At 44.3% G+C, this 19246-nt stretch overlaps 1 protein-coding gene across 2 annotated transcripts in view; it reads right to left on the bottom strand.

Moving 5' to 3' along the window:
* DRP2 (dystrophin related protein 2) overlaps positions 1-19246 on the bottom strand; it is a 50762-nt gene that overhangs the window by 8336 nt on the left and 23180 nt on the right. For both annotated transcript variants that reach the window (XM_037822254.1, XM_037822255.1), the window contains exons 3-19: positions 18129-18292; positions 16339-16495; positions 14108-14228; positions 12358-12626; positions 11819-11965; positions 11289-11367; positions 9460-9520; positions 9093-9154; positions 7914-7988; positions 6794-6995; positions 6485-6570; positions 4636-4793; positions 4147-4313; positions 2546-2657; positions 1096-1232; positions 693-758; positions 380-445 (exon numbers count right to left, since the gene is read on the bottom strand). In XM_037822254.1, coding sequence (XP_037678182.1) covers positions 380-445; positions 693-758; positions 1096-1232; positions 2546-2657; positions 4147-4313; positions 4636-4793; positions 6485-6570; positions 6794-6995; positions 7914-7988; positions 9093-9154; positions 9460-9520; positions 11289-11367; positions 11819-11965; positions 12358-12626; positions 14108-14228; positions 16339-16495; positions 18129-18292 — 2129 coding nt within the window. The remainder of the gene's footprint in view (positions 1-379; positions 446-692; positions 759-1095; positions 1233-2545; positions 2658-4146; positions 4314-4635; positions 4794-6484; positions 6571-6793; positions 6996-7913; positions 7989-9092; positions 9155-9459; positions 9521-11288; positions 11368-11818; positions 11966-12357; positions 12627-14107; positions 14229-16338; positions 16496-18128; positions 18293-19246) is intronic.

Here is a 19246-nt window from a genome sequence, read left to right as displayed (position 1 = left end):
ATGTCTTCCCAGGGATAGCGTGGTACTAGATGGGACTCTGGAATCTTGAGCGTAACATAATGGCTCAGCTCTGCAACTTTAAATGAGGGCATATTCGTCTTCCCTCAAAGTTTGGCATAGAAGAATGGGATCTTGCAACAGGAAGGGATCTGAGCAGATGGCAGGGAGATAGTACATCATTCATTCCCAGCTCAGTTGATAGAGGACAGACTGCTTCTCTTACTAAACACTGCACAGAAAGAAGCCCTACTTCCTTAGGGAGTCAAGGGCCCTAACCATCACACCTCCCTTTCCCTTGAAGATATACCCTTCCCAAACAGTGGCAAAAGGATCCCAAGAAAAGCTATTCCTGAAGAAATAAGCATCTGTGGAGACTCACATGCTGTCATCTGGGGACAGGCTGTCATTTAAAAAGGAGCAATTTTGACTTTCCATCTCAGCAAGCCTGGAAAGAAAAAGCAGGAACAGGAGGGAAAATAGGGTGTGGGGTCTGCTTTCATCTCAATGACTCTAATCCCCTAATAGGATCATCAGCTTTGAGGGCTTCCCCAACCATTCCTAAGGTTGGGGCTTACTGGCTGCCACATGCCCCACTGTGCACATTCCCCTGACCATGACTCCATTCTCCTTGCCCCAACTGAAAATTCTTTCCCCCTTGGACTCCCTACAATCCTCCCCAAACCTCGTGATACCTGCTGGCAAAATGCTCAATGCGGGAATGTGTGTCAGCATGTGGTAACATCGGGGAAGAAGCTGGCCTAGAAGAAAGCAGCAAAGACTCAGAGGACCAAAGACTGGGCAGCTGGTGAGCCAGTTTCCTGACCCGCCCACCCCACTCCACCCCACCCCACCCCACCCCACCCCCACATCACCACCACCACCTTAAGGAGATGTACAAAAGCTGATGGAAACAGGACACAGAGACTGTATTCTGATGTATTTCTCAGCCTAGATACCTGGTTAGGCCCAAGCTGAACTGTCCTATCATTAGTCAGTTCTGCCCTGAAACACTCCCTTAGCCCACTTGGGACCCAGCCCCTTCACAGCACATACCCAGGCTCAGTGAGGCTGCCCTGCTCAGCCACCGTTACTCACGTCTCACTGTAGTCAGCTTCCAGCACAGACTGCACAGGCAGATAACCTCGCTGAGGGTGTTTGCTGAAATAATGCTTTGAGCGGAATTTGTTCTTTAAGGTTGTGGCAAAATCCCTCATGTTCTCACTGGATGTGGTCTGGGGGGATGGGGGAGACAGGGCAGCAGGACTCACCCTAAAGGCTTCCAGATATGACAGGAAGGTGTGGCTGCTCCCCTAGCACAGGGCACGTGACAGGTAATCCACTCTTATTCATGCCTACCATACCCTGCTCCTAGGAAAAGGTCTAGAAAGATTACATGCCAGACTGTGAACTCTAGTTGCCTCTGGGAAGTTAGACTGGAGGGGTGGGGGGGCCAGGGTGAGGAGAGAGGGACACTTTAGTTTTATAATTTAGACACCTCTATATGATTTGAAACTTTTGCAAATGGGCATATGTTTGTTAATTCTTTTTTTGTATCTTTTATATAAATGTCAAGGATGTAGGGGGTGATCAGGAGGTAGGGAATTGTGATCAATCTACTATCTCAAGCCAGTTTTCCATGTTTAGCTTTTATAATGTTTTCTTTCAAATGATAAAGGAAAAATAAAGGGAAAGATACTTGCTTCCACTGAGCCACACATGTTTCTGTGCCAACAGAATTTGGAGAAGAGATGATAGTTTGAAAAGATGGATTATGCAGAAACAGTGGAAAGATGGCGATGTAGGGTAGGAGAGAGAAAGGTGGGGTAGCTGGGGATATGCTTGGGGCCTTGGGAGAATCTGTGGGGCAGAAAGGGATACAGAAGTTTAAGGAACAGAGTCAGCTCAGACAACTAAGCATAGAGCTGTGGGTCTTGAACACAGAAAAGGAGAAATTCCATGGTTAGAATTCAGGGATGCTGACAGATCTGGGTTCAACTGGCTCTGAGGGAAATGACTTACAAGTGAAATTTGGGAGCACATATGTAGAACATACCTTTTTTTTCAAGGGACTGAGTATTTAATCTGAGCACAAACTTTGGTATTGACTAGAAGGAGTGGAAACAGTGACAAAGAATCAGATAAAGACAGGGAGACCCAATACATGAGCAATGGAGGAAGCTGGCCAGGAAAGACTAAAGTGTGCAAGGGAAGGCATGGAAGGTTAGTCACTTGGAACTGCCTTACATTCTCTCTATTTTTGCCTGAGACTTTTCTCTGCAGTAAAATAGTGAGTGCCCTTTAAAGGGATGAGAGTGTCCTGGGCTGCTATGGTCAACTGTGGCCCCAGTGAGGGTGCAGCTCTGCTTCCCCCAGTGAGGGAAGAACAGAGAAGCTTGAACTCCCCAATCCCATGAATCATCAGGACTGTTTTGAGAAGGCTCCCTCAAAGGACAGCAGAATAATTAGCCAATGACTGGCAAAGTGGGTTAAGGGCTTAGTACCTGAGAGCTTCCTACCCCTCCCACCCAGCCCAAAGACTCCATACCGGGGTGTAATACTCCATGATGGGGTAGTGCAGCTTGTTGCCTTTGCTGGCCCTGCCTGTCAAGAAGCAGGTCTGGCAGATGTCCACATTAAATTGTTTCAGACTCCGGTACCTTGAGGAGATGAGAAGTGGTAGGAAACAGAATTCCCCCCATTCCTCCATCATTCAAATATACACAAATGTTGGAAAGGGGGTGAGGCATTGGGTCATAAACTGTTCAACCTATTATACATAGCAGTGACTGAGTCCTCAGTAGATGAATAGCTTTATTTCAAGAACTATCAGTTTCCATGAAACCACAAGTTCTGATACCGGGAAGTACGGGAATAGCACTACCTCACCACCTTTTTAAGAAAATGGGCAGGGGGAGGAGAACAGAGATAAAGATATCATTAGACTAAATGGTTTTGTGTACTAGGATGGACCCCAAAGGGTCCAGTCTCACAAGTATCACCTCCTACCTTGGGGAAGTTACACATCCAATATGAAGGCAACTTATTTTACCTACCCTGGGCAAGTTGACTAAAAGTTATTTCCAAAGGTTATTTATAACAATAACTCTATTATTACAGAACATAGGATAACCTTTCAGATCCAGTTCCAAAGCCAGGCTGAGCTGCCCAGAGCTAACAACATTGAATAGTGAAATGCTTGGACTTAGGGAATGAGAGGGTCCAATATCTAATCCTGGATCTACCACTAACTAGCTGTGTGAACTTGGGCAAGCCACAGTCCACCTCTGTGCCTCATTTGCTCATCTTACAAAAATCAGGGTGGTTATAAGGAGAGTGTGCTTCAAAAAGTTAAAAAGTTGTGCTTTTAAAGATGAAAGTCAAATTTCTTTGTGGGGAAAGGAGAGGAGTGTAAGCAGGGAAGCATCAAATGTTTTGTAAAATAATGTTTTATTTCTTAAGCTTGGTGGTGGGTACACATGGTAGTGTACTGGAGCCAGCTCATACCAGCTCACAAGAGCCAATTGTTAAATTTTCAGAGATATTACAAGCCAGGTGTCAAACACAGCCATGATTTAAAAATTAAATTGTATAAACTTATGATTAAATTATATTAAAAACAAAGGTAATACATACTCAAAACTCATCACTTCCTAGTTATTTTGTTATTATCTGAGGTTACTTATGTCTATTATAACTGCTTGGTGGAAATACCATCAATGATTTGCTACTGCGCATCTCTTCCCAGCTCTGTTCAGTGACCTTATGTTGGTAGCTTGACATCAACCGTGGTGGGAGTATTTATATCACATAAATTAGCAAACACTACAAATCACCTTCCCTTTTCTTTTTCTGGAGAGTCCTTTGTTAAAGATTTGCTGACACACCAAGGTACATTTCTATATGTTTTCATAAGTCTAGTATACTTCATAACACAATTAAAGCAAAATAAAATATTTCATAATTGCCAGATTTTAAAGAAGTTAAACATGCTGCAAATAGAAAGGTCTACAATATATAATAATGTATATTAAATCAGCTGTAATTGCATGGTAATTATGTAATATAGTTTTTTGCAATATATAATTTGTATGTAAGATGGAATATATTTACTATTACTATCATTCCAGCAGGTATTGTTTTCCCTACCTGAAGCCTTTGATGGGACACTGCCTACAGATCGAGCATTTGGTCTGATGCTTCACTTGTTCAGCAATGGTGACCCGATGCAGAACAGCTAGCCACACCATGGACTGGGGCTCCAAGTTGACCCACTCCAAGAACTGGGAAGCTTCAATGACTGGCTTCCCAGTGCTCTAGGGAAACAAGAAGCCCAATGGTAATGACTGAGGCCCGAAGTGTCTTGTCCCTAGAATGTCAGCCCTCAGAGGAGCAAGGGAACCAGCAAGGCCTTATTGGCCTAGTCTCCAGAGGATCCCACTTTCTGCCTTGTCCCAGTTGAGGTGGCATCCTCCCAAACAGGATTCTAAAAGACCAGAGGACTCTCTGCCCTGTTGTCCCATCCCAACAAACTCCCTTACATATGAGCATTTTAGATCAAATGCTTAGCTCTAAGTCCTCCCTCCCACTCTCCTTCCTCTTTTTCCTCCCTCCCTCCTTCCCTTGTTTCATACTCACAAAACGGAAGCAACTATGGACACTGGGCTCCACATTGCTGCCCCCAAAGGCTGCCACTTCCCCCAGCTGACGGGGCACCTGAATGGCCTCACGAAGCAGGACACCAAGGTGGCGTTGGTCACACTGGCTGCCTGAGTTGGCTACTTGGCTGAAGAGGTCTGCTGGCCCCACCATAAGTAATAGCCAACCCAAATACGGGAATGGCCAGACAGTGGTGCATGGAAAGAGCAGAAAAGGGAGAGAAAGAGTGCATAGACTTAGCAAATGACATTTGGAACTGGAATATCTAGAGGTCATCCCTGACCTTCTAGAAGCTCAAGAGTTCTACAAAGAGCATTTCTCTGCATTCAGGTTAAAAAGTGAGATAGACACAAAGAGAGAGCCTCAGGAAGAGAAGGAGAGAGAGGGGAAAATATAGGGAGAAATTGAGAGAGAGAGAGCGAGAGAGAGAGAGCTGTGTGTGAGAGCAGTGCCAGACACAGATATGACACTTCTGAGAAAACAGAATCCTTATGAAGTAGGATGAGGAGGTGTGGGATTCAGGGGTGCCTGAATGTGAGTAATAGTTAGTCTGCCATATCCCCTCCTGTTCCTATAGCTCATGTAGTCTGATACTGCAGTCACCTTTCAATTATCCACATAAATGGAAGGAAACACTGGCATGGATAATCCCCAAAGAGGAGATGATTCAAAGTGTTTGATCATCTAAAAATTATCTATAAGTGATCTAAGTGACTGTGGACTATACTATGGTACTTACATTTGAATATGGGCTGTATCTGCTGTTCTGGAAACTCCCCCAACCCACCCCCAACCCTTACTTAGAAAACCTGCCTCCAGAGGCTATTGCCTGTCTGCTTCATACATCACCAAAGCTTAGAAAATACACAGAAGTAGAAGGCAGAGCGCCTGGGTTTTAGTTCTGCATCCATTAGTAAATAGCTTGTAGAAACTTGGGTAAGTCATGAACCTCTCTATATTGTGGTTTCCTTACTTGTAAATTGAGGATAAATAATCACTGTCATCTCAAAGGAATGGTGGGAGAAATAAATGATATCTTAGCTATGAACATGTTTTGAAAAGTTGCCTTCCCTGTAAAGTTTTCCCTGACCACTGTCCTCTCTCTTCTCTGATCTTATATTGCACATATCCTTTGCCATTTCAACTATTCTAATTTTATAATGCTTTCTGAGTACTTCTGCCTCTTCCTCTGGACTGGAAACTACTTGAGGCAGGGGCTATGTCTAATTTAACCTAGTATTTGCCACATTTAGCAAGTGGTCAACACACATTATGCACTCAACAACTAATGAAGATGGAGAAAAGTACAAAATGCTATACAAAAGTTGGAGGATGATGAGGAAAGCAAAGGTACTATAAATGAGAGATGTTAAAAACTGCATAATTACATACAGTCCACTTCCCAGATAATGGAGATTATTGCACCCTGACCATGTATTCATAAGGGAAGTCTCCAGTAGAATGTGTGATATGGCTTCAGTTTCGGTCTGAGATAGGGCTAAGCTTGGCCAGGGAGAAGTAAAACTAGAAAGTCAGGGCCCTAGGTATCCCAGGAAGCCAACTCAGATCCTGACTAAGCACTTACATAAGATCAGAAGAAACCAAACCCCCTGCAGTGGCACTGGGAATAACAGGCTTTAGGCTTACCTTGGCCTTTGGCTGCTGTGGGTTGTTTTCAATAGCTTTGACCAGGAAGCATGGCAAAGTAGCCCGAGTAGCCCTCAGCTGGATCATAGGACCTACCTTCTGCTTATCTCACACCCTTCTACCTCCCCACTGCACTCCCCCTCCAACCCAACTCCACTTCAGACTTTGGAATTTTACTCACACTGAAGTTTTTCCTTCACTTCTGTGCCACACAGGCATGCAATGCCAGTCTTAAAGGACAATGCCCGCATCTTTCCACTGCGACCACTAGGTTTAAAAAAAGAGACTGAGAACATGAATATACGTAAAGTGTTAACATCTTGGCAGTCTTTTTCCTCATAGAGTTGATCACAGCAGGGCTCTGTGCCAACCATGCCCCAAGTTGAGCTGCATCCAGGTCCACCATGAAAGCCACCCTCTCCCACCATGCCCACTCCAGGATGTCCCATTGAATTTCATCCTGGAGGCTGACAAGGATGAAAGACCTTACCTATCAAAAACATTAAGGAGCCAGTTGAGGCTCATGTCCACACAGAGTGGCACATTGACTAGGATGCCTCTTTCCTCCTCCAGACGTTCATATAAGGCAGTCAGGCAGTGAATAACCTCTACCATGTCCATCACATGCTCACTGGCCTGCAGATCATGCTCGTTGAAGATCTCCAGTGCTGTGGTTAAAGTTACCAGGTCCACTGGGAAAGAAAGGAGAGAGGGAAAAACATAGGCGAAAGTAGAATTCCAGGGGTTAGACAAGGAGATAGGGCCATCAGTGTCACCAAATTGACTCAATCTCCAGACCAACCATTTGCAAGTAGGATACAATCTTTTTCCTTACCAAGACCCTCACCCCAAGGAGGCAGAAGGCAGATAAAGTCCCCACAGATTAGCCCAAGATGTTTCTATACCATATATGGTGGGATGTGACTCAACTCACCTCCTATGTTGTCTTAACATAGGAATCCCATGTTAACTTTATGTGTCCTTACACGTTTCAGCTGCAGATATGTTTGTCCTAGAACCCTGTTCTGAGAACCCAGACACTGGCTATGAAGGCTCAGATATAGCTGGGTTAATGTGATATACCTCAGGAGGACTTTTTAATTACCTCTGATGCTAAAATCAGCCCAGCCAGACTTGCCTGGGCCAGGAATCTTGAATAGGCAGTGTCCCTGAGAAAGGCCAGAAGCCACATTATATGTGTAAGCATCTTGTCCCCTAACCACTGGCATTTGCTTCAACAATTCTGCTGCCCCTACATCCAATAACCCCAAGATGGCAACAAAACACAAGCCCCTGGTGACTCCAAACCATGGGTTGGGATACTTCCTGCTGCATGGAGGTGGCCTGATTATCCATGTTAAGCAGGGAAAAGGGGACAAGGAGGAGGAGAGCTTTGGGGGTAATTTGGGAACTCATCTAGGGTTTGGGGAGAGTGGAAGGGCCCTGGAAACAGCAGGTGTCCGCCATCAACATATCCCAGCCTTTGGAGAGTTCCTGCGAAGCCAGTCCACAACTCTGGCCAAGGTGGGGCGAAAGTGGAGAACAGTAGACAAATGAACAATAGTAGAAGCTGGGTGAAAGTCATAAGGGAAGTGCAGTGAGAGACATACAGCGCAGTGCCTTCTGGACTCTACGTAGCTTCATGGCAGTGCGATAGGCTGAGAACTTAATGTTGTTCAGATCAGCTGCAAAGAATGGAAAGAGATCTGCTTAGAGCAGGGAAATGCAAATTAATACCACAACAAGATACCATTTCACACCCATCAGATTGGCAAAAAGTAAAAGTCTGATGATAGTAAGTGTCAGCAAGGATGTGGATCCATTGATCCACCATTAGTGGATCAAAGAACTGCTGGTGAAAGTGTAAACTGATACAATTGCTTTGGAAAACAACTTGTTATTACCTAGTAAAATTGAACACTCATGTACCCTACGACCTATATAGCGCAGACCAGTTGATTTTCAAGCATTTTTTGACCAAGACTTAAAGTAAGAAATATATTTTACATCATGACCCAGTATACATACATACATACACACACACACACTCACACACACATACACAAATAACTAAAACAAATATTTCAGGAAACAACAGATTTATAGATTTGATAGGTAAGAGAACATAACAACCTTAATATCAAATATGATTCTTGCTAAGGATCTGTTGCACTTTGCTATTTCCTAGTCTATTTTAATTTTTTGAATGCTTATCACAGCACATTAAAATTATTTTATGACCCATAGACTGAAAAAAACATGCTCTGGAGAAATTCTTGCACATATGCACCATAATACATGCACAAAACTTCTTAGCAAGTTGTTCTTAGTAGCCCAAACCAGAAACAACCCAAATATCCATCAGCAGTAGAACGGATATATAAACCGTAGTATATATAATGGAACACTCAACAGCAGTGAAAGTGAATGCCCTATAGTTACATGCATCAACATGGATAAAATTTGCAACATAATGGCGAGTCCCTCTTAGTATCTAGAGATAAGGCACACAAGAGTCACACTCATCGCTTCCTTGATTGTGTCTTTCAAAGCATACCAGACTTCACATCTATAAGCATATTTCCCAATGTAATGATAAAATGGTCAGGGGGGAGTGTAGAAACTCCATTTGAGGGAGGTGTAAGGGGGAGGGAAGGAAGGCTTTTGGAGAAAGGACAAGGCGCTCACTTCCACTCTCACCTGCTTATTGAAGGGAAATCCCTTCTAGTCTTACAGGACAAAGGCAGATGTATATATTCCTACCCTATGCAGCAGTCCCACATTCTTACCTAGAGCTTGATATAACTCAGTCATCTTGGGATGGTCCCAGCATGTGGTCTGAGCCTGGTGGCTACAAACAAAAATATCCGTATCACTAAGGTCCACACCACCCACCTCCCCAACACACACATGCACCACTCAGTGGTAAGTTGAATGAAAGGAACTGCAGGATACAAGAGTGAATCTTGAAGATCCCAAAGCACAAGGGATTCACCTTTACCCAAGTAGAATCTTGAGATGAGTAGGGGGAAAAACCGGACTGGATGGAGGAATCCTGACAGACAAGGAGTGGCAGGGACAGGTAAAAGAAAAAAGACAGGTGAGGGAGAGGATGGGCAGGTGACTGACCCGCTTCTGATCCAAATGGTCACTCACTTGATATAGTAGGGAACTTTATTGGGTGAAATTGCTCTTTCCCAGGGCACCTGGACAGAGGCTGGTAAAGGAGAAGAGAAAGAAAAAGAAAGTTGACCGTGAATGTTCTTCAGGCCCTCTGGCCACTACCCTGTTCTATCCTCCATAAGAGGTGGTCAAGCCCAAAAGGGATGCTTGATTCTCATTGCCAACTCTTCACAGCTCCTAAGGGTGGACAAAAAAACTTCTAACGAGCAAACTTATCTCCCTTATGTTAAGGGGAGGGCAAGAGAAGAGGTCGCCACTGACACCCTAACATACCAGAGACATGGCAAGGGCATGAACAGGAATACTGAGCCTTGGCCACCATGATAATCCCCTCCCTGAACAGGCTGCGGTTTCTACCCATTCAGCTGCAGACAGCTGGAGTGCAGCTGTGGATATGAAGTGGACTCTTCTTTCCTCATGGAACTCAAAGTTCTTCCCCCTGAAGGTTAAGCTTCTCAGTCCTGTGGGACAATAGGGGAAGGTACTGCCCGTTTCTCTCTCTGGTGAGGAACTCTGGAAAAGCATGCCTCTCTCTGCTCCATGTCTTTATATTCTGGATGTTCTAGGAAAGGCTCTGGTTACCTGGCCATCCTCCTCATTGCAGTTTTCCTGGGTACAAGAACCCTTTGCAGGTCTAACTAACTGCATGCCAGTGATTATAGTAGTGATAATGACAGCTAACATTTATTGAGCTCCTACTATGTGCCAGAGATTATGCTAAATGCTTCATGTGTGTATCTAATCTCCATATCTATATATTCTCACTGTCTGCACTGCCACCACCCTGGTCTGAGCCACCATAATCCCTCACCTGGATTATTGCAACATGCCTCTAACAGGATTCCCTGCTTCTACACTGGCTTTCAACAGTCTTTTCTCAACACTCTGACTATGTTAACATAAGTCAGATCATGTCATTCCTTGGCTCAAATCACTCCAAAGTTTCTCCATTCCACTCAGAATAAAATCTGAAGTTCTTACCATAGCCTGCAAGGCCCTCCATGCTCTGGCATTCTGCTACTATTCTGACATCCTCCCCCTCCTTGCTCACTTCCACGCCAGCCTCCTTGCTGTTCCTCAGTCATGTCCTTGCCTTAAGATCTTGGAAGTTGCTGTTTCCTCTGCCTGATATTCTCCTCCCTCAGATATCTATGTGCCTCATTCCTTCACCTTCTTGAGGCTTCTGCTCAACTGTCACCCTATCAATGAGGCCTTTCCTGACTACTCTATTCAAAATTGCAACCCCTCCCTCCTTAAGTCCAGCACTCCCTATTCATGCCTTCCCAGCTCTAATTTTTCCCATAGCACTTGTCATCAATTGACATTATGTATTTTACTTACTTGTTTATTGTCTGGCTTCTACAACTAGAATGCAGGCTTTACAAATCTAAGGATTTTTGTCTCCTTTGTTCACCAATGTAGCCCCAATGCCTAGAACAGTCCTGGTCCATAGTAGGCCCCCAACAAATATCGTGAAACAAATAAAGTCCTTTAATTCTCACAACTCTATGACCTACATAATATTTTTTATCCTCTTTTTAGATAGGAAAACTGAGATTTAGGAAGGTTAAGCCATTTTTCCACACTTGCAGAGCCAATAAGTTGAGGAGCTGTGACTCAGAACTAGATTTAGCTGATTTGAGAGCCTGTTCTTTTAAGCACTCTACTATACTGCTTTATCCTTATTGCTTCTTGGATGCCAAGGTATACTGGGCTCCCACTTGGCCCCCAAGAGACAATAGTGGACTCTCTTGGAAGGTGGTTGAGATTCTGCTAAGTAAAGTCCAGTTTGGCTCACGTACAGGAGAGGAAGTGCTGTGACCCTGGCCCAAAGTCCCGGTGGGCATCCTGGAGCTGCTTAAGCCTCTCACTGACTGACACCTGTGGAAAGAACAGGTAGGAAGTAAGTGTATTCGTTCCAGGTATTTAGTGTGGGATTTCCAGGCACCTCCAGGTGCCTGGCTTTTTTCCAGTGCCACTCCTCCCACCATCACCCAACTCCTGCCCCTCCCACAGCACTATCAAAGGCCAGAGAAGTGCATCCCCAATTCTAGGCCATACTCACTCTTCATCTGCCCCTGTCTACCCCAAGTGCCCAAATCTAGACAGACCCCTCTAATTTCATAATTTAAATCAGTCCCTGCAGCTTAGAGATTGAGAGTCCTGTTCCTGTTTCAGATTCTCTAACTACCCTTTCCCATGTAGGTCCCATCTCAATACTCCTTCATTTACTTTGGACCTGAAGCAGCTTCCTGCCACCACTACACACCTGCCTCCAAGCCTAGTCATACTGAGGCTCTTCCCCATCTCTCACTCCAGGCTGCTTTTCTACCTGCAGCTGTTTCCACCGGAGGTTAATTTGCTCCAGGGCCCGGGAATTCTCCATCGACAAGTGCACATCAGAAATGGCAAGTTGGTGGGCCAGATCATTCACCAGTTTCACGCCATCTTTCACAGGGGAGAATTCTTCTTTGAATAGCTGTAGAACCAGGACCCAAGTCCAGGGCAGAAAGAGAGTGGGAAACAGGAACCATTAGCCATTTACCTGAACTCTTCCCTCCTCACCCAGAAGTTTTGTGTCTACAACACAACCTAGGTGCTTGCTTATTAGGGCAACCAGACTAACGTGTGAGAGGCCACTGCCCTTATCTTCTTCTTCTCTTCCTCACAGAAAACACCAGGGAAAGAAAAGATAGTAGAACAGTGGAAACTCCAGTCAAATCAGCCCCCAAATCCAGCAGCATAAATTGAGGAGGCCCAGTTGTAGTCCAGGCCAACAATGGAGTCTCAATAGCAGGAACAGTGTCAGTGTGGGAAGGGCATCAGGTCATCTCAGGGTGGACTGGAGCCAGGTGAGGGGGACCTGCATACCTTAATAGCCTGGATGTGCTCTGGGAGTGAATCAATGAAGAGATCTCCAATGGGTTCCCAAGTGGCTCGGACTCCATCGGCCTGGGTCAGAGTAGTGCTTAATTCTTCCATTGCCCCTCGGATCTCCAACAGCTGCTCCAGAGTGCGCTCAATGTGGCGGTGCTGGTCCACACAGCGGGCTGTTAATTTCTCCCACAATTCACTGGCCACTGTCGCCTGCTTCCACACAAAGCGGCTAAGATTCTGAATCCGTTGTCGTGGGGAGTTATCTACAAGGGCAAGCAGGAAGCTAGGTCTGCCCAACCAGACAGAGGTAGCCCAGGGGCCAGGGAAAGATGGAAACAAAGACAGCCCTTTCTAAAATATGTGTGCATGTGCATGTGTGTGGGTAGGTGTATATATATATATAGACATTTTCCATGTTTGAAATCCTTTTTTATATTTAAATTTTTAAATTAAATTTTTGAGATAATTGTAGATTCACATTTGCTTATAAGAAATAAAACAGAGAGATTCCATATACCCTTTATCCAGTTTCCTGAAATGGTAACAACTTGCAAAATTGTAGTACCATATCACAACCAGGAAATTGACATTGACACAATCCACTAATCTTATTCAGAGTTCCCCAGTTTTACTTGTACTTACTTGTGTATGTGCATTTAGTTCTGTGTGACTTTATCACATGCATAGGTTTGTGTATCCACCACCACAGTTAAGATACCATATTCCGTTTTATACATTTTCCCCCACTTATTATATCATGAGGATTTCCTTGTATCCTTAAAAAAATGGGCAAGATAGTGAGTCACATATTTTACAGGGTATTGTGAGACGAATCATGCAAAGTCAAGTTCACTTGACCCTGGAATGTGATTTTGCACAATATTGGCTGCCCACTTTGATCCAGAGAAGGGAGGCATTTTATGAAGGCCTAGTCCAGGAAAGGTTATTATCACTTGTCCAACCTTTCTTGTTAACTCCTAATTTGTAGGTTTCCTCTTCCTCCCTCAGAGGCAAGTTCAAAGTCCCAAAGCCCCAGTCTCACTTGAATTGTCCCTGTTGCATCTGGGGCCCACTGACAGCAAATTAAGTCCTAACCCTCCTACTGAGGGGCTAGAAGTAAACTGACAATTAACAGCATTAACAAAGGGTTCCATTAATGAAGGCTCTTTCCAGGCTATTCATAGACTCTCTCAGAAGTCTGAGCGCCCTTTCTGGGGAAGAGGCCTCTGGGCCACCACTCATACCTAATCCCCATGAATCACATTCTGCTTCCTTATTTGAATCTAGACCTAGAGTTGGCCCACTTTGCCAAGTGACAAGAAGTCACTAGGGTCAGTGTCAAAGAGTCATAACCAATTTTCTTCTCTAATGTTATTACTCAAATTTTTAGATTTTAGATTGGAATAAAGTAGTATATCTTTTCAAGGGCATACTACTGCTTTTATTCATTGAGTCAGTTCAATCATTTGAGCCATTTTTTTTTCTTTTTCATGTCTGATTAAAAGGTCACATATGATGCTCCAGAGAGCCACATATAGCGTTGGGCCACGTGCTGGTCAGCCCACTCCAGGCTCTGTTCTCTTTGCTTTTCTTTGCAGTATGAATCTTGCTCCTCACCAACTTTGGATTCCTAGGAGAAAACTATCCTCTTAGATAACAGCTGAGGAAACGAGTCTGGTGAAAGCAGGAGGTATTTAGCGGTACATAGGTCAAGAAGGCGGGGAAAGAGAGGAAGATCACTCACCTTTGCTCTCAGAACGAGGCTCCTCTAATTCCTCAAATGGGTGCTGGGACAGGAAGGCCTGAGCTGACTCCAGCACAGAGTAGATATAAGGGCCCCGAGACTTGACTTCTTCCATAAAGGCCTGTGAAGTTTAGCAATGTGGGCAACAGGAGAGATTGGTCTTTCAAACTCTCTAAACTCCACCCTGCAATTAACAACCTTTCTTCTTTTCAATGCTATTTAATCCTTTGACACTATCATGTGTCCATTTTCTTTGGGCTTCCCAGACAAAAAGAGGTACAGTCCTTCCTGTAGGCAGGGAAATGAATTTCTGTCATTGGAAGGTCTATTTAGTAGGGAAAGAATCTGTCTATGCCACAGGGTAGAGCAAAGTATGGGGATCTTGGGATCCTTGCTTCTCTGGATGACTCAGAAAGTCCCCTGTAAGGGGCTTGGAGAAATAAAAAATTTGTGTTAAATTTTAAACTTTTGGTTGAAATATACGTAGGGAAGTGTACAAAAATCATAAGTGTAAAGCTTGATGAATTTCCATACAGTGATTCCATTTGTGTACCCAGTGTTGTAATCAGGAAACAGAACTCTACCAGAATCCCAGCAGGCCCCTTTGTAGCCACCTCCAGTCACTACCCCATAGCTCTCCCCTAAAAGGTAAACACTATCCTAATTTGTGACATCACTTATAAGTTTTGCTTATTTTTGAACTTTATATAAACAGAACCATACAGTTTGTACTCTTTGTATTTCAATTTTTTTGCTCAATGTATTGTCTATAAGATTCACCCATGTTGTAGCACATAGTTATAGTTTATTTTCTTGCTGTATTGTATTCCATCCTGCATTTATTGTTAAAGAAATATTTGCTGTGATTTTCTGACTATAAAGGTAATATATGTCACACATTCTCAGAACTTTCAGAAAAGTATGAAGAAGAAAATTAATAATTCTAATTTCATCACCTAGAGTTAACCATTATTAACATTCTGTTGTATTTCCTTTCTCTGTTTTTCATACTTACAAACATCTATCTACATTTTTATACAATTGAGATCTAATTGTATAAAGTTTTGGACTCTGGTTTTTTTTTCACTTAATATCATATTATGGGACAGCCTCACCTGGATTGTTACTGATATTCTCACAAACATTAAGGACTAACAATTTAGTAGGCTGAGCCCTCTGTCTTGGGGCTTGCCCTTATGAAGCTTGTTACTGCAAAAGAGAGGCTAAACCTGCTTATAACTGTGCCTAAGATTCTCCCCCTGAGTACCTCTTTGTTGCTCAGATGTGGCCCTCTCTCTCTAGCTAAGCCAACTCGGCAGGTGAACTCACTGCCCTCCCCCCTACATGGGAACTGACACCAAGGGGTGTAAATACCCCTGGCAACATGGAATATGACTCCCAGGGAGGAACCTAAACCTGGCATCATGGGTTGGAGAACATCTTCTTGACAAAAAGAGGGATGTGAAAGGAAATGAAATAAGCTTCAGTGGCAGAGAGATTCCAAAAGGAGCCAAGAGGTCACTCTGGTGGGCACTCTTACGCACAATATAGACAACCCTTTTTAGATTCTAATGAATTGGAATAGCTAGCGGTAAATACCTGAAACTATCAATCTACAACCCAGAACCCATGAATCTTGAAGATGATTGTATAACAATGTAGCTTACAAGGGGTGACAGTGTGATTGTGAAAACCTTGTGGATCGCACTCCCTTTATCCAGTGTATGGATGGATGAGTAGAAAAATGGGGACAAAAACTAAATGAAAGATAGGGTGGGATGGGGGGGTGGAATGATTTGCATGTTCTTTTTTACTTTTATTTTTTATTTTTATACTGATTCTTTCTGGTGTAAGGAAAATGTTCAAAAATAGATTAGGGTGATGAATGCACAACTATATGATGGTACTGTGAACAGTTGATTGTACACCATGGATGACTGTATGGTGTGTAAGTATAGCTCAATAAAACTGAATTTTAAAATATCATATTGTGGCCATTTCTCCATGCCCCCATTAAAAATCAGGGGAGGATTTTAAGTGAGTCCAATATTTGATGGGAGGGATAAGGAAGGATTTGACTTATTCTGTGAAGAGCTATGCACAGACCAGTTGGACTACATGCAGCATCCTATTCCTGTAAGTGTTTAAGTACCTGTCTGCCAGAAAATTACAGAAGGGATTCCTGCCCCAGCTGAGAAGCTACACATCATGGACTCCATCATTCTACCTACCGCGTGCGTCTCCTTCTCCTGTTGTACCAGGGCCACATCCCCTTGTAGGGGCAGCTGAGCTGACAACTCTTCATCCTTTTGACTGAGCCAGTCAATAATCTCTTGGAGAGGGAGCTGAAGCTTTCCGCTGTGGTCTGAGAAGGCCTCTAGGCGAGCACTACACACAATAGGTACAACCAGTGATTTTCAGCCATCCTTATTAAGTAATGAAACACTTTTTCCAAACAAAATACTTATGTGGATCCTTAATATGCAAAACACATTAAAGAGGAGCTGCTCTGGTAGAAGTGGGAGGAGGCCCACAGCACTCCCTCTGGCCCACTCACAGTTGCTCCTAAGGCTTCTCCACATGGAACACAGAACAGTTTCAGTTCTGTGGGTAGGACCGTGGATGGAGAGGTATCCCAAATTTACCTGGCTTAAAAGGTCACTTTTTGTCCCTCAGTTAATTCAGTTGCCTGCCCAGTATTGGACTGGAAGGGTAGGAAACTGAGCAGGGGCATTAGGGGATGACAGCTGTCAGTTCCCCTCTTGCCCTGGCAGGATGGAAGTCATACCAAACTGCTCCTTCTGAGGCTGCTCAGAGCCTTCCCTCGAGTAGGAAAGGATGCTGTAAGTGGAAAGGGCAAGTCAGGTGGTTGTGTGTGTGTGCAGATCTGTGTGAGAATGCCTACGAATACAAGCAGCCCAAAGGTCCCAATGGTTGATAACAACAAAGGCTAAAGGTTTGAGATATGTAGGCAGAAAAGTTTGTAGTATATAATGATCTCTGTCTGCCTCTCCAACAAATGATCTATGAGCTGAGGTCAAAGTGGGAGGTGGCTGGAGGCTGGCCAAGATGGTGTGAAGCCATCAAGTCCATTCCCCTTAGCTGAAAATAATGACTATCTTTATTCATTGCCTCCTTACCACCTGGGCTAAGCCCTTTCCCTAAATTATTGCTTCAGCTAATTCTCACAGCAACCTTAAAAGGTAGGAACTAATATTGCCCAGAGAGGTTAAGTGATTCCCAAGGTCACACAGTTACGCCACTGGTAGAGCTATGATTCGAACACAAGTTTCTCTGGCCCCAGAGCCTGAATTCTTTCAACTTCTCCACACTGCCCACCACTACTAGAGCCCAGGAGTTTGGGCTTTGATGATAGGAAGTGGGGAGGAGAAGTAGAATGGGTCACAGAAGGGAAGGGAAAAGAGAAGCGACTGATACAGACATTTCCTTCAGATTCTTACAAATTGCCCTTAGTTTGGGGAGAATAAGTACACTAATAACCAAATGGATGTGAGTAGAGGGCATAAAGGCATGGGAGAGGAAGCAAATGAGACCCACCAAGATGGAGGACAGTTCTGAGAGAAACAGGAGGAAGGAGTAATCATTTCCTTCATTTACATATCAGCACTTTTAAGTTTACATTACAAGTTAAGCATTTTCATATCTTATTTAAATCCTCACGACAACACCGTAAGGTAAGACAGGTATTATTCCTCCACTCATCCTTTTTCTTAAAACCAAAAACAAAAACAAGTGGAAGCTAACATTCAGAGAACACAAACAATTTATCCAAAGTGACACAGTTATTTAAAACCAGGGCTCAAATCTAAGTGTCCTGCATTCCAACCCAGGGTTCTTTCTTCAGTGCCAGAAAAAGAAAGGGAGGAGAAATGAATGGTAAGGTTGAGGAAAGGGTGATGTGCAGGCTGAGAAGAGGATGCAAAGTTGCAGCAGCAAATGGAGCCCATTTGCCATCCCAGCCAATTCCCTCAGGCATCTGTCTCAAGGGGCCAGGCCTTACCGGAGGTTGTGAGACTTCTTTTTTATTTCATTCCAACAGAGATTCATGGCTGGTGATTCCAGAGGTCCGGCGGCACCGACAGATCTGATAAACAGCTTTGGGCTTAGGCATGGAACCCCAGCACCATCCTGAGGTGGTGCAGGGGCAGTGGCAGCAGCTCTAACCTGGACAGAAACACAGAAATCCCAATACACAGGCTGCTGTGAGCCCTGGAGTGTGTCACACCTGGAATGCGTTAAGCCAAGGGTGGAACAAATGTGAACGAGGGGAGAAAGAGGCCTGTCCCAGGGTTCAGAAATCTTATTTTCTGGGGACAAGACAAAGAAAGCCTCTGTAGCTCTGTTCATTGCAAGGTCCTCTTTGGGTAAAGGTCAGTCACATAACTGCTGACTACTACTTTTTATTATTATTATTATTATCATTATCATTATTATTATACATTCTGCCAGGGACCACTGCCCAGTTGGGATACTGGAAGTACTTGCATTAAGTAAGAAGCTGCTCAGAATTGTCTGATCACTGGCAACTGCAGCATTCAAGGTGAGTTGTAGGCTGGTACTTCAGGGTCCCACAGTCTACCTGGTCTTCTGGAAAAGAAAGCTGAAAGGCTACCTCATAAAGATTCCAAGAAGGAGTAGACCAGTCAAAGAGAGCTATCAGTAGAAGGTGTCCTAATTCCCAAATGAACCTAGGCCTTGATATCCCCTCCCCACGTCCCCTCCCACATCTCCCACCACCAGTCAGGAAGCCTGGAAATAGTCTTAAATATAACTGCTAGTTTTCCATGGGATGGAGGAAGGGCTAAAGCAGCATTTTGGATCCTGATCTCCAAAGAACTCTGCCCAGAGTCAGCAGCTAAGAGGACAAGTCATGGAGCATGCCAAAGTCTAGCCTAGGGCCCTCAAGCTCATAGCCCATCATTTGGTCTCCCTGGCATAGGTAGGGCCCTGGGGGGGGGGGTATTCTGGGATTTGGGGACATGGTTGGTTATGTCAAGTGCCCATAAGAAGTTAGCTACCAACAGCACAGTGTCAGGGCTGCCCAGACAGTGGGCAGTACGGGGTAGAGGGAAGGGGAGTGTGGAGGAAGAAATCTCAGCCTGTGCTACTCTACCCTAA

Source organism: Choloepus didactylus, chromosome X, assembly GCF_015220235.1.
Source record: "Choloepus didactylus isolate mChoDid1 chromosome X, mChoDid1.pri, whole genome shotgun sequence".
Lineage (NCBI taxonomy): Eukaryota > Metazoa > Chordata > Mammalia > Pilosa > Megalonychidae > Choloepus > Choloepus didactylus.
The sequence above is the reverse complement of the archived record's forward strand: the minus strand, read 5'-3'. Positions and strand labels throughout refer to the sequence as shown.